Raw genomic sequence first — 20,914 nt, forward strand, 5'->3', positions numbered from 1 at the left:
GTCGGTAACGTTTAGGAAGGATCAGAGGAGTTTCACCCTGCGCAATCCAGAAGCGTTACCTGCCTTATTTACTTTCTTGGACACTGACCCCATTGACATCCCGGACTGGCTGGGACATCTCCCGCGAACACAAAGTCGTCCAACTTCCTCAGGACTGGGAAGTAATCTCCCACCAAGGCAACAACGGAACCGACGTCGACCCAGGGCATCCTCTCAGGAAGACATACGTGAATCCTGAGTCATAAATTTACTTACACCATAGCTATTCATGAAGGAATGCTGCTTCGGAATTCTTGTTCCCCTTTGTTTGAGGTAGACTGTTCCCTCTACCCAAGAGTTAATCCTACCATGCCATAACTGTGGTAAAGTGAACATTTCTTTTATCTCTGTTGGAACGAAGAACAACGGAATCTGCTCCTGGTTATTTCTGTTATTGCCAGGGATGCACTAAATTAGTTTGTTTGCTGTGGAAGGAGCCCACTACTTGAACTAGTCCACTACCTGTTGCAGGAAGCACAAAGTCATGTGACACTAACTTTAGTGTATGGAACTTATATGAGGACAGACCTAGACAGTTCCATGTTACCTGAAAGGATTTATCCCATAAACGTATAAGTCTGCCTGTCATACAAGCTCAAATAGGTGACTTGTACCAGTATGCGAACACAGAAGCAGACACCTCAGGATAACAGAGAATCTGTGAGACACTATCACTATGGGACCTGATGTGTGTAGTGACCTGCAGAGCCAGTTTTTAATGGCTATGGGAGTGGTCTTTCTGGCTACTGGTTAGTGGAGTTAAGGAATGCTCTCCCAGCAGATGTCACACATCACGCTAGATGTCGCAGAAGAATCAAGAGTCAGGTTGTATAATAAAGTCCAATAAGTTTTGATGTGTTCAGACGATAGTTATGTTGAGTTATAGCTCCAGGTTCCTTCTACAATACGGTTAGGCAGAATTGGGCAGAGTCACTGAATAACTTAGATGCTTGCAGTGTACTGATCCAAAGGATGAGTTCAGACGTTAATTAAGAAGACTCACAATGTTTACTTACCTAATCATAATCAACCCTGTTGGGTTGATCAGCTGACTGGTTTGACTGGTCTTACCTTGAAGAAATGCATAGTTAATACTTTAATGATTTTTTCTAGATAAGCTGGGGTGGGGGGGAAGACGGGAGTCTCACCTTTTCGAGCCTTGTCTTTCCTCTCTCCCACCTAGAGTAGCATATCCTCCTGGGGTACAAATTGTGCCTTTTGGGGGACATATGAAAACTACGTACCCTATTTTGGGGTTTTGAAACGGGCAAGGCACTAGGCCTGGTCTGTATCTTCTTTGTGTACTGATACTCTTATTTCTTTTCTTTCTATTCTTACTTCTCTCCTTCTTTTCACGCTTCACCTTCCCCTCAGATTTCCCTTCCCCCTCCACTCCCTTCCCCTATCCCACTGCAAGATGGCGGTTAGCAAAATTAAAGTAATGTCCCTAAATGTGAAAGGTCTTAACACACCAGAGAAGAGACGCATGTTGTTAGATGACTTAAAGCGAACTAATACGGTTATCACTTTTATCCAAGAGACACACTTTAAGACCAATAAATTACCATACCTACAAAATAGATACTTCCCAGTTTCATACCACTCCATGAACCCGGATTCTAAATCTAAAAGAGTTTCTATTTTAGTCTCGAGTAAGACCCATTGGCAAATACAAGACTCAAAAATAGACCCAACTGGGAGATATGTATTTCTTAAAGGCCTAATTGGTACAACTAAAGTAACACTAGCAACTGTATATGCCCCTAATGAACAACAGGCCAAATTCTTGAAAGAGACTTTAGAGAAGCTAAATGACTTTAGGGAAGGTCAATTGATACTGGGAGGGGATTTAAATACACCTCTAATCCCATCAGCAGACACATCGTCAGGTAAATCTTCGATCCCACCAAACCAGTTGAAAAAGATAGCCCAAACACTACATAAATCTCAGCTTATTGATGTCTGACGCTTACAACATTCAGGAGAACGAGACTTTACATTCTATTCAAATGTACACCAGTTATACACTAGGATTGATTACTTTCTGATCCCCCATACGCAGCTACATGCTGTGGAACAAACTTCTATAGGAAACAGGACATGGTCGGACCATGCACCGGTGTTCTTGAACTATCGCTTATCGGAGACTTTCTCTCCGAAACACCGCTTTTGGCGTCTAAATGAAAGTCTGCTACAAAACCCGGAAATACTGACAGAAGTAACGAAGGCAGTTAATTTATACTTTCAAGAAAATGACCAACCAGACTGTGACCCAGGAATATTATGGGAAGCTCACAAAGTGGTACTTAGGGGAATTCTCATATCTCACGGGGCCCGTATCAAAAGAGAGAGAAACAGACAGCTATCCCAATTGCTGCTCGAACTAGCCACCCTAGAAGCCAGACACAAACATGCCCCTGTAGTGACCTCTGAGACAGAATTGACAACCGTTCGACGGAAAATAACAGACCTCTTACAATACAAGGCGAAAGCAGCCATACAGATATGTCGTAAACAGACGTATGAATCGGGGAACAAGTGTGGGAAACTCTTAGCCAAAATGGTCAGACAACACAAATCAGCGACTTACATCCCGCACATCTCCACCTCTAAAGGCACAAGAGCAACCTTCCCCACACAAATTACTGAAGAGTTCAGACAGTTTTACTCTAGAATATACAACCTACCACAGGCAACCTCCTCCATAAATGAAATAGAAAACTATATCACGTCTTCTCAAATGACATCTCTCCCTCAGGAGATTAGAGATGACCTAGAATCTCCTATAACTTTGACGGAATTACAAACAGCCATTAAAACGATGAAACCAGGTAAAACCCCAGGCCCCGATGGCTACACATTGCAATACTATAAAACACTTCTCCCTACACTAGGACCCCGTATGGTCACATTGTTTAACAAAATAGGAGAGGGTAAAGCTTTTGCTAGGGAAACCCTGGGGGCCCATATTTCGGTAATTCATAAGGAGGGGAAGGATCCAGCGGCTTGCGGTAGCTACAGACCCATCTCACTCTTAAACCTTGACCTCAAGCTGTTCACTAAAATTTTGGCGACTCGGCTGGCGCATCACCTCCAACAGCTCATCCACCTAGACCAAGTTGGATTTTTTCCATCTAGGGAAGCTAGAGATAGCACTATAAAGGTGCTAAATCTAAGCCATATCACCAGATCCAGAGGAATACCTTGTGTCTTCCTTAATACCGACGCAGAAAAAGCGTTTGATAGGGTGAGTTGGCAATACATGTTCGCAGTGCTCAAACATATAGGTTTGGCGGGGGTGATGCTCAGCCGAATAGCCGGTATATATTCCAATCCCACAGCGCAGGTAAAGGCGAATGGAGTCCTGTCGGATCCCTTTCCAATAACGAATGGGACAAGACAGGGGTGCCCCCTCTCTCCTCTTCTTTTTGCCCTCTCCCTGGAACCCTTCCTCTCCAGGATAAGATTAAATCCCGACATACAAGGAGTTTTGGCGGAACCCATGCAACATAAGATTTCTGCCTACGCAGATGACTTACTCTTCTCCCTGACTAACCCGGGGGTGTCCCTACCCAACCTCTTAAAGGAATTTGAAACTTATGGGAAAATGTCAAACTTAAAAATTAACTTTACCAAATCCGAAGCGATGGGAATCTCAATACCGACCAATACCCTCTCAAACTTGCAGTCGAGCTTTAGATTTAGATGGACTAACTCAGCCTTGACCTACCTAGGTACGAAAATACCGTCAGATCTGTCCTTACTATTTACCAACAATTTCCCCCCCTTATTAGATAAGATCAAAATATTAATGAATGACTGGGATACTGGGTTACATTCGTGGTTTGGGAGGTGTAACTTAATCAAGATGAGTATACTACCCAAATTTTTATATTTATTCCAAACCTTACCCATTAAGATACCCACCACATACTTTAAACAAGTGCAAAATCTCTTTATGCAATTTATTTGGGCACATAAAAAAACGCGCATCCTGAGATCACAGTTATTCCTACCAAAACATTATGGAGGTGTTGCACTTCCGGATATAAAGAAATATTATCTGGCAGCTCACTTGGGCAGAGTAGTCAATTGGAATAGACATAAGGAAACTAAATTATGGGCACAAATAGAGCAACATCAAACCAAAATACCTTTACGGACAGCAATGTGGTGTTGGGACCTCCTTCCGTTGGAGTTGAGATCTCACCCCCTCATAGGCAACACTATTAAGCAAGGACTACATGCCACGTTACAGGCTTCTTTAACGACTAAAGAATCTCCCCTGACCCTGATTCTGGGGAACCCCAAATTTCCCTCGGGACTCACACCTGGACAATTCCAATCATTAAAGAGCTCTAATTGTACTAGTGCTTCACATTTTGTGATCCAAGACAAATGGCCCTCCATTTCAGAATTAGTAGACTCGACGGGTCCGTTTAATCTGTCTTTTTGGAGTGCGGTACAAATACACCATTTTCTTCAGACAATTCCAAACTCTAAATCTTATTCTAGACCTTTGACTACATTTGAAGAAATTTGCGTAGACAGAGAACCATTACCACAGGTCCTATCTAAGATGTATACCTTGTTAAACACACCCCCACAACTGCCTAACTTGCCATGCATTACTAAATGGGAAACTGACCTTCAACGATCTTTTACGACAGTACAGAAGCAGAACATGATTGCTCTCTCCCTTAAATCCTCAATATGTACTAAACTGCAGGAATCAAATTATAAGATCCTGACTAGGTGGTATTTAACACCCAGTCGCCTGCACTTGATGTTTCCCAATACGTCAAATATTTGCTGGAGGTGTCGCAAAGAGGTGGGAACGATACTTCACATGTTCTGGTCCTGTTCTAAATTGACAGATTTCTGGTCCAAGGTCCGTTCTATCTCCCAAAAGTTCACGGACTTTCAGATTCCAAATGACCCAGCATTTTTCCTACTCCATATATCCTCCATACCACTTAAAACATATAAAAAGTCCATTCTACGTCACTTAATAAATGCAGCCAAAGCCTGCATCCCCATGCTCTGGAAACAGCAAACCCCACCGACCACCTCAATGTGGCTACAGAAAGTAGAAGATATTAACAAGATGGAAGACCTCATATTGACAGCTCAAAACAGACAAGCAAGTTATACAAAAACTTGGACATTGTGGAATATGTTTAAATATTCTGAGGAAGGGAAAGCACTTTTCGGTAATCCAGACCATTAAAGAATCACATAACATCTCCGACATAAAAGATCTATTTAAATATAGGTATCCGCCGATACTCCCCCCCCATCCCATCCCCCAATATCCCTCAATACTTTCCCCTATTTCCTTCCACACCTCCCCTTCCCTACCCTCTCACTTCTATCTATTTTTTCCCTCTTTCTTATCTACTACTAACTTCTCTACTTTTCTGCCTTCCTTTTGGGTAGCTACCTTTTGATTAAAATAAATGAATATCTAAGAAAGACTTGGAATTCAGCTAGAAAACCTACTTAGAAGACTCCTACATGTCTTCACAGGAAAATATACCTTTTAGTAGCAATCACATGTTAACGGATTGGATCTCCTAAGTCTTTCTATATATATGTTATCTTATGTAATGCTATACTGTCGGGAGGCTGCGACCCCCTTGAACTGTTATATACCGCTCTGGTATGTTCGGGGCTTTGTCCCTTCTTTCTTTTATAAAACATCAATAAAAATTATATTTGCAAAAAAAAAAAAAAAAATCTCATTTATTTATGAAACATCTTTTCATACGAAGAATCTCAGATGGTCCAATGTCTAAACTGAAATCATGTTTGAGACCAATATGCCTGTGAAGGTTCTCATTTATCCAGGCCATGTTTATTAATCCCATTCATTCATTCAAGCTCGTTTGGCCATACTTCTCCTGTGGATCACAGGAGTGCAGTTCATTCTGCACTCCTGTGACCCATTTTCAGCAGACAGCGGGCTGAAGTCCGCTGTCTGCTGACATCACAGAGCCGGTCCAGGCTCAGGCAAGATCGCGACAATGGAGTCGGGATCCACCCACATGCCTGGACCGACACCCGGCTCAGCCTCTCAGCGAGCCGCTAAGAGCATGGGCCAGCCACTCCCACCTCCTCCACAGCCCAGCGCTTCAGTGAGCAGCTCTCTGACAGTCAGCAGCTCTCTGCTAGGGAAGCTGTCAGAACTGAGCAATCTGTGGTGTTAGATCGCTTGGTTCTCCGTGTTAGAGATGCCGGGGGACAAATACAGCATCCACCTAGGTAAGTATTATCCTTAAAAAAAAGACACACATTTGAAAATGTTTTTGGCTTATTCAAGCTACTTCTTCAATTATAATAAATGTCAGGAAAATACCCTAGCCTTTATATCCACACAGGTATCACCTTGGAAAGGCAGATATTATTGTCCAAGAACAGGATGGGAAGTGTGAAAATACTGAAATCTCCCTCTTCTTGTTACAGAATCACATCCTTGGTATCAAGAAGGCTTCATATGTGTTAATGCTTCAATGTACTGAAAGTGTGAATCGTTGGCAAAATGCCAGGATTAACAATAATTCATACCTTTAGTCATGTAAATCAAAGGATTCGCAGCTATAAAGCTTCCCTAACGTTAAGAATGGGCTTTTTGAACTAGAACAGGAAGCCTCTGGTAAAAATAGGGATAATTGGACTATCTCGGTACACAAGGATTGGACAAAAAGAATAAATAAAATATAACAATTTATTAGTAGAAAAGCATGATTGAAAGGGGAATACAATTATTCAAAAAAGTGATCAGGAGAGTGTCTTGTCTGTGTAACAGATTTTTAAGTAATTTTTGTTGCAAATACTCTGTTACAACGAAGACGCTGTTTATAAATGTAAGCACCTACTCGCAATTAAGTTGCAATTTGTTTCTAATGGTGAACTGATGCAGCGGTCTAAAAAAAGTTGCATCCATAATAAACGTGTTTGTATAGCATAATTTCCCACTGTGCATTCTTTGGAAAATCATTAGAGATATTAGCAGTGTGTTGGTACAATTGAGGGAAGTAAACTTGCATGTAAATTTTAAACATTTTAAGGTGTAACAGCTGCTGACATTGAATATGGAGAAAAAGAAGAAAGAAAGAAAGAAGTTGAGGGAGGAGACTAAAGGTAGAGTGAAAGAAAGGGGTGAGGGAAGGAAAAGGAGAAAAAAAAGAGATAGACAAAGGGGAGCACAGTAATGATAAAGAAGCAGAGGAGAGGAATGAAAAGAAAGAGAGAATAGAAAGAAAGAGAGGGAGGAAAAAAAAAGAGTTGAAATAATGAAAGAAAGTGGGAAAAACATACAGTATATGCAAATGGAAAAAATAATAGAATAGGGAAAAATCGAACCTAATAAATAAAACATTAAAAAACATATTTATATACAGTATATATAGGTAATAATAGATGATGACTTGTCAATAAATAGTTTGATTTACCTTTTGGTACTTTGCTGCATTTGCTGTCAGACCAATCAAAGCACTCTGACCAAGGTAACACACTTGTAAATGAAGCAAACAGATAATACAGGCTGTATGCAATGATGACATTGTAGTAAATGGTTACTAGAGTTGAAATGAGGACCATTGTAATTCCAACTCCTGTGATTGATGGGAAAAAGTAAAAGTTTTAATAATAAGTAGTACATATTATTATATAGGTGCAATTACAATCATTGTTTTATTTTTTTTAATATATATGTCAATCAGTAAATGCAATTCCTGTGCTACACTGTTATCACTTAGATGCCTTGTCAGTTCTCTCTCTGGACTACACAACACTACCCCTATGTTATGGTGGAAAGAAGTGGGTGTCCTGTAGTGTGAACACACTTGTGCTCTATGCATCCATAAGACACATAGAGCCACGGCTCGAGCCCTGCCCCCCCCCCGCTTTCTCCTCATTGGTTAACTGACTGTGATTGACAGCAGTGGGAGTCAATGGGCTCAGCCAATGAGAAGGGAGAGTCCTGGGACAGCTGAGGCTATCGTGAACATCCCTGGATTGGAGGGAGCTCAGGTAAGGATTGGGGGGGCTGGGAGGGGCCGCTGCACACAGAAGGTTTTTTAACTTCATGCATAGAATGCATGAGGCTAAAAAAAAACCTTCAGCCTTTAGAACCACTTTAACTGCTTGCCAACCAGCCGCCGTCATTATACCGGGGCAGATTGGAAAATCGCCGTAGATGTACGACGGCCGCTCTAAGAGTTATAGGGGGCACTCGCACACTGGCGGCGTGATGCCAGAGCCGATGTGCATGGCCGGCGGCCTCGATATCAGCCGGTGACCCATGATCACTCCTCAGAGATCCAGAACGGGAATCTGTCAATGTAAACAGACAGATCCCCGTTCTGTCAGGGAAGTAGAGAGAGATATGCTGTTCCTAATGATCAGAAACAGCGGTCTCTCTCTACTCCCAGTCAGTCCATTCCCCCCACAGTTAGAAACACCTCCCTAGGGTACACTTAACCCCTTTATTGCCCCCAGTGTTAACCCCTTCCCTGCCAGTGACATTTATACAGTAATCAGTGGCTATTTTTTAGCTCTGATCACTTTATAAATGTCAGTGGTCCCAAAAAAGTGTCAAAAGTGTCCGATCTGTCCGCCGCAATGTCGCAGTCCTGCTAAAAATAATAAAACAATAATAAAAATGCCATAAATATATCCCCTATTTTGTAGACACTATAACTTTTGCACAAACCAATCAGTATACGCTTATTGTGATTTTTTTTTACCAAAAATATGTAGAACAATACATATTGGCCTAAACAGATGAAGAAATTCTTAATTTTTATTTTTTTGGGGGATATTTATTATAGCAAAAAGTAAAAAACATTGGGGTTTTTTCAAAATTGTCGCTCTTTTTTTGTTTATAGCGCAAAAAATTGAAAAAAACAGAGAGGTGATCAAATACCACCAAAAGAAAGGTCTATTTGTGGGAAAAAAGGACATCAATTTTGTTTGGGTCCAACGTCGCACCACCGCGCAATTGTCAGTTAAAATAATGCAGTGCCGTATCGCAAAAAATGGCCTGGTCAGGAAGTGGGTAAATCCTTTCTGGGGTTGAAGTGGTTAAGCCTGCTAACTGCTCTAGGGGGAAATGGCAACAGGGCAGTAGAACCTGTATAGTACCAGACAGCAAACTTTCAAAAATCAATGAACAAACTCCATCCCCAATGGAGCAGTTAGGGGCAAGTAAAAGCTGTGTCATATACTTTTCATAGAAACAGGGTTTAGTACCTTCTATGTACAATGTGTATTTAAATAAGTATAAAGTTTGTATTTCACATATATCATGCCAATGGTCTAATGTTTTCATCGGTGGCACTTACCTTCAAAGATTGGAAGTATCCTCCACACAGCCACGGGTCCTAAACTAGCAAATTGACCAAGGGAACATTCCAGAAAGAAAAGCGGTAACCCAGCCAGAGCCAGCATGATGGTATATGGGATAAGAAAGGCACCTATATAGGAATATTCAATAATATAACAACATGAAATAGATTAAAAGTACAAGTATTGCAGCTTAAAAAAACATAGGGTAAATTTACAGAGGGTAAACCTGTCCCTGGCTCCCTGAGGTCAGTGTCCAATTTATGACTGCTTCTCCATCTAATTTATAAACTCTATTCCTGCATTACCGTATATACTCGAGTATAATTCGATCCGAGTATAAGTCGAGGCCCTAATTTACCACAAAAAAATGGGAAAAGCTTATTGACCCGAGTATAAGACGAGGGTGAGAAATGCAGCAGCTACTGTAAGTGGAAAAAGAGGGTCAACAATGCCCATCTGCAGCTATATACCTCCCTGTGTCCTGTGCATGTGTCCTGTGCATGTGTCATGTGTCCTGTACATGTGTCATGTGTCCTGTGTATATGTGCATGTGTCATGTGTATATGTACCTGTGTCATGTACCTGTGTCCTGTGTATATGTGCATGTGTCATGTGTATATGTACCTGTGTGCATGTGTCTGTGTGCATCCTACCTGTGTCCTGTGCATCCCCCGTGTGCCGCTCTGCACCGATCAGCGTGTAATATTCGGCGGCCATTCACTGTTCAAAAGCCGCGCCTCCTCCTCGTCCATGATAGGCAGAAAACTCCATTTCCCAGCAGTCAGCAGTCAGCCTATCACGGACCTTCTCTCATCCTCATACCACAGACGAGGATGAGAGAATGTCCGTGATAGGCTGTACACTGACTGCCTATCACAGACGCGGAGGCGTGGCTTTTGAACAGTGAGAACCGCTGCCGAGTGTAATGTAGCACACGCTGGCCGCCGTCTGCCTGCATGACACGCTGATCATGTAGGCAGAAGGCGGTGACTCGAGTATAAGTCAAGGGGGGCACTTTCAGCCCCAAAAAAGGGGCTGAAAAATTCGACTTATACTCGAGTATTTACAGTATATTATATAGGGTTAAGTGTAATTTCCTCCATTTACCAGTCTTATCTGTTATTAAAAAAAATGTCCTCATTATTAGTGCTCCAGAACATAAGATCTTGTGTAAACATTGTGTAGGATGTGTTTTTTTTTAAATGCTCTTTCATTTAACACTGCAAGCTCTGATGAAAGTGGAAAGGTAGAAACAGTTTGGCATAATTATTGCCTTAAAGCGTAAGTGTAGTGTGAAATTTCCCTTAAAGCCTGGTACACACTATGACTTTTTTTTTTTTTAAACTGTCAGCTCCGGTCGGAGCTACTGTACTAACTGTGCGAACTGTGTGAAGTTAGTGCAGCAATCTCCCCTCCGCTGAGCTGTTGTGTTTTGACAGGGGGACGACCCTCCCCCCCCCACCAGAACACTCAGATGAGCGCTCTCAGCCATTGGCTGAGAGCGCTGATTGGGAGTCAGTCAGCTGCTGGTTTACAGACTGACCGACATACAAACAAGCCAATGTCTCCGAACATTCGTCCCGTGTGCACCAGGTTTTAGGAATTCCTGCAAAAATTTTAGAATATTTTTGAATATTTTTGAAAAATGTACCTGAATTGTCTGAAATTGCCAGAAAATATTAGATGGATATTTGTGTTCTGCCTATACTTAGGTATACAGTACAATTTTATCTCCTGTATTTATATACCCTCATGTCAGTGCTTTGTAGAATACTTTTTACCATCTTCATTAATCTCTGTACCAGCAGAATTTATAAACTGAGGATCACCATAAAAAAAAAAAAAAAAAAATGATATATTGCACAGATCAATGGATTGTGTGATAAACTGTCTATGTTTGGCACAAAAATTATGATGTCAGGAGCTGTCTTCTCTAGACCAGTGTTTCTCAACTCCAGTCCTCAAGGCGCCCCAACAGGTCATGTTTTCAGGATTTCCCTCATCTGAAACGGCTTTGGGAATTACTAAGGCAGTGAAACTGATCAAATCACCTGTGCAAAATAATGGTAAGCATGAAAACATGACCTGTTGGTGCGCCTTGAGGACTGGAGTTGAGAAACACTGCTCTAGACATCTAACAGGCTTCTCATTCCATATTCCAGACCAGGGTTTCTTAACCTTTTTTTAAGTCAAAACAACCTTTAAAATTATGGACAATCTCAAGGCACTCCATTCTAAAATGTAAAAATTGATAATAGTTTTACATTATGCAGCAGCATCCATATACGTATGTAAAACACCCAACATTAGATGTAATTATTTTTCCAAAGTAAATAAACCTTTGCACACTGGTACTGACTAGTATTCAAATGTTTCTCTTCTTCCCCAGTCTCTCTCCCTCATTTAGCTTACGTGACCGCAGTGCTAATGGAGGGAGGGATGGAAGGGGCGAACAATGATGTTGTGCAGGCTCCCGATGTCCTCCTTATAAATCAATGATATCACTGGTTGTTAGGACGCCAAAGGCTGGAACGTTGTAATGTTACACAATGAAAACCTGTGTCTTTATGTAACTAAAAGGCAGACATGATCCACCCGCTGTCTTATATACAATTTTGTGGTTATTGTTAGGCATTTTGTCAAGTCATCCCTGAAAAAACATAAGGCACCCTGATTGAAATAGGCTGTTCTAAACACCTGGTATGTCATATTACTGTCTCACTGACAATAGTCAGAAGATTTCACAGGGGTATAAAGCTACTGGTAGGCAAATGGGTGGTCATTTAGGGATGTTATCATTTGGCTCCAAACGATCAGGGCAGGACATGATCAGCTTAATTTTCTTAGTGAACACATAAACGCATATACATTTGAGGATCATGTTAACAAAAAGGCAGTCAATCAATTAGTGTTCTTGGATTGTGGCAAGAAACAGGCATGCCAAATAGAAACCCAAGCAAACACAGAGAGAACATATAGGTGATAACATTTCTAAATGCAAGCCTAGGGCCTCATTGCTCCCAGACACCCATGCCAATCACATTGCTTCTCCATATGACACCCACCCAACCAAGCCTTTTGAATTATAATGTGTTGACTATAATGCGGATATGTGGCATCATACAATGTGAAACCCCTAGCTCTCTTTGATTTTCAAGTATCTTTCAACAATTACAAGGAAGGCAAGCCTGGAAGGTAACGGGAACTTTGGGGTGTAACACTGGAGCACTAGCGGACAGCTTGGACAGCTACATTCATATAACTGGACAGACAGTACTGGAAGTTATTAATTATCAAAATGGAACTTAGAAAATATACTTATTGTGATGGTCCTGGGACCCCAGTCTATCTGTCCAGGAACACCTCTAAGCCCAAAGAATCATTAATTGTATGGACATCGGGGGACACACGGCGATCAGATGGGTCTGCTTATAGGTAGTCTTAAACTAACTATACTGGTCAACAATAAAGTTAAGCAAACAAATTCCCCGAAGACAACAAACTTGGTGCATCACCTCCTCCATGTTGAAATGTTAGATATGGAAATCTCCAGACATTGCCCAGGCCAACAGCATATCCCACCATAGACAGGAGATATTCTGATTTACTAGACCAGTTTCCACGTTCTGTGTTCTCATCTGTGTTTTCAGTTGAATCCTTTTAAAAAGAAAAACATGTGAAAAAAGTCATCAAACATACTTGGCTACATTGGTTAACGACTATGGCTAAGAGAAAACCGCTATAAAGAGAAATCAAGTAAAAATGTACATTCACATGAATCTTTAATCACACATTAATCTCACATTAATTATTATAGTCTAATTGGCTGCTGTTTGTTATTTCGGTTTGAAGGCCAACATTGCTCCTTCAACTTATAGTGTTGCAGAAATATTTGGATCCCATAAAGAACATTTCTCCCATTGTTAATAATAGTAAATTAACAAAGGATTGACAACTGAAACTGTAAAATGAGAAAACATTTAGATGAATTCTCAGGTTGAGATTATCAATCTAGCAATTTTGGCATTTGTAGAATAATACTTCTTTTCGGTTGGTGGGGCTTTTTTGCATCTCTCATTCCCACCTAAACGCTAGGCAAATAGTTCAATGTTTTCTAAACCCAAGAATTAATATTTACTACATTCAGATTGACGGTCCTTAGATGTGGTGGCTGAATTAGTTTTCTTTTTACAGGCTTTTTTTCTTTATTTTTACCTGGTGATCCCCCTAGTAACACACTGCCTGTCTTATGGTGACAATGCTCACTTGCTGTTCAGTTGGTATGGGGGAGCCAGATTGTCTCATCAGGACAGAAAGTAAGATAGGAATACAGATTGCCTTCCCCACCCATTTTCTCTGTAGGAGAAACAGGGCAAGGCTCATAATTCTTGAAATCTAAACAGGAAGTGTCAAGCTCACTGGATTTCTTGCAGGGACAACAGGTACTCTTTTTTACTTATCAAAATGATGTAACAAAACTATTTCAATGTATATTTAAAAGATGAAAGGGGAACACAGAAGATACATTTGTTGTTAGGGTTAACATATCCTTTAATGTATCTATAACCAAAATTATATTTTAACTGCTGCCAAGGACCCCAACTCAGAGAGTTGCCCGTATTATCTGTCCTGAGAATAACCTTTTCTGCAGACAGGAAGTGAAGGAAACCCCAACGACAACACAGACAGAAGTAAAATGACTTTTTTATGTTGGGTAGGGGGATTCTAAAACCTCTGTCAGCTTTTTAGCGTTGCCTGTTTTCCTATTGCGGATTTTCCTTGACTTTCTGTCTGGTAAAACATTGTCAACAGAACAGAGGGTGAAGAGAAATCTCTCTCAGGCTGGGTTCACACTGATGCGATTGCAGACATTGCATGTGATTCGCACCGTATTCCTATGCACATTACATGCGATGTCTGTGTGGTGCGAATTCAGCCATACGGTTCGTATGGCTGAAATCATATCGCATTCGCACCAAAATGGTGCAGGACCCTTTTTTTTCTCTGCACTGGAATCAGATTGCATGGGTGTTTCTGAACCATGCGCTCCGATTCCATCCAATTCCACACTCCGTACTGCGTTCTGCGAACCGATTTGGGGGTGTCATTAACTTTATATTGACACCCGCAGCGGTTCGTATGGTGCAGTGTGAACTGCCTGCGATGCTGATGCGGTACGGGTACGCTCACAGGAATTGCTGTAGTTCCCGCATCGCACCAGTGTTATCCGGGACTAAAGGTGCACCACATAGCAGTAAAATTTGACACAGGTCAACCCTTCCCCAATTTTCTCCAAAACGAAAAAAAAAAAAGTTTTGTCTACATATGCACTGTAGCTTTACAGTGCAGAGTCCTCTTTAGTGAAGAGATAACTCTAATCTCCAGTTTGCTACTGTATTGTTTCCTATCTTTATCAAATCCAGGAGCAAACACACGGAGAAGGAAAAAATTACTGATTAACGAGTATGTAGGGATATTTGATTTCAACAATTATTCCTTACCAAATAGTGATGAGGAAATCAGTTTAAAGACCCAGTGAATCATGATTGGCCAGATTCCTGAATTCTGGGATTCTGCACAGGTCAGACATATCTACATGCAGATATGAGGGGTATCAAAAACATGATTAGTCAGTGGTTTCATTTTCATTACCTTAATGCCAAGGTAATAGCATAGAATATATCCATACAGTCTAATGAGATTTAGAAAATAGAACAAACAAGAATACTTTTATTTGCTTAAACAACCCAAACTAGTAAGGAGAAATTCCTGTTTGGTAAGTGTTCCAGTAACCTGACTGAATGCTTAATGCAAAAACAGACTCTTTGTTGGCAGAGCTTCAATGCTCTATGCTTTGGGTGTCTTTTTCTTAAAGAGGAGCTTCATTAAAATGTGCCAAAATTAAAAGTCAGCAGCTACAAAAACTGTAGCTGCCGACTTTTAAAAAACAGGCACTCACCTGTCCCAGGATCCAGTGCTCACCTGGACCGATTCTTCACCAGACTTCGGGTCCCTGGCGCCATCCTCACCTGGACCGATTCTTCACCAGACTTCGGGTCCCTGGCGCCATCCTCACCTGGACCGATTCTTCACCAGACTTCGGGTCCCTGGCGCCATCCTCACCTGGACCGATTCTTCACCAGTCTTCGGGTCCCTGGCGCCATCCTCACCTGGACTGATTCTTCACCCTGGCGCCAGCATCTTTACTGTGGGCAGCCAGCTGTGACTGTTTGCGGCTTCACAGCCAGCTGCCCACTGCGCATGCATGAGCAATACTGCGCTTTGTGAATGGTCCTGCAGCCTTTTGGGACTTGTGACGTGTTCCAGAAGGTTGCGGGCAGGGAGGTGGAGAAGAACTTTCGCTTGGATTGCCAAGGCAACCTAAGCAAAAGGGGCAGCAGGTACCTGTCAAAGCTAGGTACCCGCCCCCCCCCCCCCCCCCCAAAAAAATTGTAATCCAAATGTGACAGAGGAATGAGGGGGTGGGGGAAGGAGGATAAAGAGCATAACTTCCCCTTTTGGTTGACTCTTTAAAATAGATGTACTCTTAGGCCACTTTCACACTGAGGCGCTTTACAAGCGCTATATCGCTAAAAATAGCACCTGCAAAGCGCCTGTAAAGCGCCTCTCCTGTCACTCCAATGTGAAAGCCCGAGGGCTTTTACACTGGAGCTGTATGTCTGTGGGACGTTAAAAAAAGTCCTGCAAGCAGCATCTTTGAGGCGCTTTAAGAGCGGTGTATACACTGCTCCTAAAGTGCCTCTGCCATTAAAATCAATGGGCACCGCCTGAAAAGCGCTTCAGCAGTGGTGCATTTAAACCTTTTTCAGCCGCTAGCGGGGGTTAAAAGCGCCCCGCTAGCGTCTGAAAAGCGCTGCTAAAACTATGGTAATGTGCCGCTAAATATAGCGGGGCTTTACCGCCGACGTCCCCAACGTCCCAGTGTGAAAGTGCCCTAAACTGAATGAGATTAGGTTTGCTAAATTACTGTGTATTATAAATGAATGCTTTTTTTTTTTTTTGCATCTCAGTGCTGCTAATCTCCTGAAATCTCTTTGCAACCATTTCCTGTCTACATTTCTAATGCCTGTGTAATATGTATTGAAATGACCTTTTGTAACATCACAGAAGCTCATTTGGGGTACTGAAAGAGAGTGTTGTCACCATGTAACAGGAAGTGCCTAAAAAAGGATCTTTATAGCAGGTTAACTAGTTATTATTTCATTAAAAATATTACATTTGACTTTTGAAATTACTTTAACATGCTAAAGTTTATATATGAGTTTAGTGATTTATTTATTTATTTATTTATTTCAGGTACTTATATAGCGCCGTCAATTTACGCAGCGCTTTACATATATATATATATATATATTATACATTCACATCAGTCCCTATACCCTCAAGGAGCTTACAATCTAAGGTCCCTAACTCACATTCATACCTATACTAGGGCCAATTTAGACTGGATCCAATTAACCTACCAGCATGTCTTTGGAGTGTGGGAGGAAACCGGAGTACCCGGAGGAAACCCACGCAGACACAGGGAGAACATGCAAACTCCAGGCAGGTAGTGTCGTGGTCGGGATTCGAACCAGCAACCCTTCTTACTGCAAGGTGAGAGTGCTACCCACTGCACCACATATACTTTAAATCTAATAAATTAAAAGAAACGTGTTACAAGAGATATACAAGACTGCTGTAGGTAGCCTTCTTGTGGAAATGCTAGTTGCCTGGCTGTTCCTGACTTCACCACTTAATTCACCACTTTCTGAGTCACTGTCCTGGAAAATGCATGCAGCAAGAAAAGCAAAGCAAAGTCAGGACTTCTGATCAGCATGCCTGTTCCAGGTTAGTGATTACTGAAGTAAGAGGAGCCGCATGATAACTAGGCAACTAGTATTTTCAGAAGGAGGTGAAAATGGCAGCTTACATATTTCTCTCATCACAGATTTCCTTGAAACAGTTGCTAGGACAGCAAGAAAATGCAACACTTTCCCGGGAAAGGAAACATACTCCTAAAAAAGGCAGGTGTTTACCACAATAAAACCTGTGATGTATAGAAAACCAATAACTTTCATTAAGTGCATAAAAAAACTGTGGCATATTTGGTTCCAGAAATATAAATTTTTATAAACCTGCATTATTTCTACCCTATTAAGAGGAGATGTGTTAATCAAACTCTATGTCCTGGAATGTTCCACCCTCAACTGGTGCAACTAATGCAAAAAAAAAAAAAATGTGTATTGATGTGAATAAAATGTCCTAAATTAAACAATATGCAATGGAGGGTTTAAAAAAAAAAGCTGAAATAAATAGAAAAACTAGTAACAGCAAAAACATATTTTACTGTAACTATGAGTTCTGCTTGTTCTCCTAACAATTGGCAAAATCCAACGGTGCCACATTTTTGACCTGAATCTACAGATGGTCAGTGAAAGGCAGAAGAAGGAAAAACCTTTCCCTGAGAGATATTCCATGATGCTGGAAAATATATGTGACTGATGTTATTTCTGGAGGTGTTTGCAGCAGGTCTTTTACCCTCACATGGGTATTGTCATAGCTCCCCAACCGTCCCTGATTTCGAGGGACTGTCCCTGATTTGGAGCAATGTCTCTCTGTCCCTCTGTCCTCCTCATTTGTCACTCATTTTGGTCTGATCTATATAGTTGTATATAAAATGCACTTTTTATCTTTCAAAAAGTGTTTCTTAATGATAAACCTTTCATCCAAATTCTAAATCTATAGATTTTAAAAGCCAATAGAAAGGAATAATAGGGGTAAAAAAAAGCCCTTGTGGATTTAACTAATCTTTTTTTTTTTTTTTTGGTTAATTCTCCTTTCAGGGGGCATGTCCTATGCCTACATACTTTTGCTAGTAGGTGTCCCTCATTCCCATCTTAAAATGTTGGGTGGTATGGGTATTATTGAGGTGCTTGGATCAGTCACATCATATTGTGAACATTTTCATAGTGAAGAACCTAACTAATGCTTAGCTGCAGTTGACCTAAACCAAGTGGAAATCTAATTTTCACGTTACCAAGATTATTCAGTAAACTAGAACAAAGAGCTATAATGAACAAAGATGTGTAGCCCATTGTAGTAATACAGTGGAGTCAATTTAGTCCAATGATGAGGAAACTCTGCTCAAGGTGTGAGTGCTGCAAGTCTAGTGTTGCTTCCAAAGCAGAGGCGTGAGCCTGGCCCACCTCCGAGATCAACAGGGAAAAATGGATGAATGGCTGCACACTATGGAAGGATGACAAAATCTTTATTGTAGTGATCAACAAATAAAAGCATATACAGCACAATGAGCACCAGGAGATAAAAATATGAATGTGTTTCACGCAGATAACAACGCTTAATCATAACACCAATAAAGATTTTGGCATCCTTCTGGAGTGTACAGCCATTCATCCATTTTTCCCAATGGGGTTAATTTATTTAACTGTAGAGTACAAAATCTGCTGCACCTGTACATGGTAGCCAATCAGCTTTTAACTTCAGCTTGTTCAATTAAGCTTTGACAAAAAAAAAAAAAAATCTGGAAGCTGATTGGTTTCTATGCAGAGCTGCACCAGATTTTGCACTCCCCAGTTTTAGTAAATCTCCCCCATAGGTAGGTACTACTAAGAAAGATCCTTTCTGATTGGTTACTTTACATTTTAAATATACATTCTTCTTTGGAATAGATACCTACATTCTCGCCAAATCAAACAACTCTATCTCTGTTCTTATGAAGTTTGTATAATTATTACCGATGACTCATTATATACAGCACCTTCTATATAATAGAAAGGTGATGATAAATGAATCCCTGCAAGCCATACATGTCATAAAAGTCTTTGATATAACTCAGCCTGAACTAAAAGAAAAGCTTGGAATTCCTTGTTAGTTCATTATTTATAGTCTACACTTCTTGTTCTCATTTGGCTGCTTTACGAAGTAAAGGGGAAACATCCAGCTGGCTATATTCCCAGACACTTGACACTTTTCCATTCATACATGATCCCTCTGGTCCACTCACCGTGAGGTCCTTGCTGGCTTTCCTGTTGCAGCACTTGAGGAAATTAGGCAGGGAGAAACCCATTCTTGAATGTAGATCTTAACAGTGGATGTATTATATCCTTGTCCCTTTTAGGTAATTGTGTCTGTCCTTTGTAGCTCAAGCACTCACTGCCCCAGCCTCATGTGTACTTCTCTCCTCAGGTAAGACAGAGCTCCTTTATGTATGTAGACAAATCACCGCCTCCCATCATTGCTTCAATTACAGTAATGATGACTTTCACAAGTAGGCTGGACAAATTATCTTGCAACATCCCATGGAAATTATCCACAGTAAAACAATGACAATTTGGGAGTTTCAACATGATAGTGATTGACTCAAGTTGAACTTAGTATCAGGCTAGAATTGTAATCAAGCTTGTGTCAACATGCCATTTGTATTTGCTTAATTGTGGTACAGGTGTCTACCACAAGTTCTTTTCAATGGAAACTATAGTCTCTAAACAATTCTAAGATATAGATGTAAATGTCATCAGGTTGATAGAAATAATCTTATCAATGTGTTCATTTTTTTATAGCACTTTCTTGTAAAGTGTGTATATTTACTGTATGTAGACAGGGTCAACTATATCTGATGTTTGCACAAGCAGACTCGGATTCTGGTTTAGATGAATCATACAATGACTTTGTTGCAGCACTAATCTATAGATACATTTTGAAATGAATATAAACAATAGACTCTCCGTGTTTATATGTCTCTTATATGTCTCTCTATATTGCCTTCACAGAGCAATTTTCAGGCATTTTTGGGCATTTTGTTGAGTGTTTTGAGCATATTTGTGAGCATATACAAGTGTTTTAGAAGTGTATTACAAGCAGCGTTTCACATGTGTATTCAAACTTCGTGCATTTTTTTTTTCACTAATGGAAAGCACTATGGAGAAGAGACCTGTTCTTATTGGCTAAAAACATCTTCTGAAATATACCTGCAAAAATGCTTGATCTAAGCATTCCCATTGAAGTCTTTGGGGCCGGGAATGTCCAAAATTGCCTCAAAAGTAGCTCATGAAACTATTGGAGTGTCAGGCATCAAGCTACATACAGTCTCTGAAAAGCCATCATTGAAATACATAGTATTTTGGATGTTAAGCATTATGAAGTTTTGCACTTTTTAGGTGCGAATGAGGTCTAAATGAAACTTGTTTTGGGATCATTATGGAAGCTTCTGGCCTCCTTCTGAAAATGCCAGTTGCCTGTCTGCCTCTGCTTTCAATATGAGTCATTGACCTGGAACAAGCATGCCCCAAGCAAAGTCTATGGGGTTGATTTACTAAAGGCAAATAGATTTTGCACTTTGAAAAGTGAGGTTGCACTTCGCAAAAGCAGTTACTACAGAGCTTAGTAAATGAGCAAAAGCTCAGCTGACTACCATCATCCAATCACGTGCAAGCAAAAATGCTGTTTTTTTTCTTTTCCTTGCACGTGATTGGGTATCCTTTGCAAAGTGAAGCTTTACCTC

General features: G+C 40.8%; 1 protein-coding gene across 1 annotated transcript in view; it reads right to left on the reverse strand.

Annotated features, from left to right (window-relative positions):
• LOC141107999 (sodium- and chloride-dependent neutral and basic amino acid transporter B(0+)-like) overlaps nt 1–19,661 on the reverse strand; it is a 56,765-nt gene extending 37,104 nt beyond the window's left edge. The window contains exons 1-4 of the mRNA XM_073599143.1: nt 19,418–19,661; nt 12,906–13,047; nt 9,387–9,518; nt 7,494–7,655 (exon numbers count right to left, since the gene is read on the reverse strand). Of these exons, the coding sequence (XP_073455244.1) occupies nt 7,494–7,655; nt 9,387–9,518; nt 12,906–13,047; nt 19,418–19,480 (499 nt within the window). The 5' untranslated portion in view covers nt 19,481–19,661. The remainder of the gene's footprint in view (nt 1–7,493; nt 7,656–9,386; nt 9,519–12,905; nt 13,048–19,417) is intronic.
• Nucleotides 19,662–20,914: the final 1,253 nt, after the last annotated feature.

This window comes from Aquarana catesbeiana, linkage group LG09, assembly GCF_042186555.1.
Source record: "Aquarana catesbeiana isolate 2022-GZ linkage group LG09, ASM4218655v1, whole genome shotgun sequence".
Taxonomy (NCBI): Eukaryota; Metazoa; Chordata; class Amphibia; order Anura; family Ranidae; genus Aquarana; species Aquarana catesbeiana.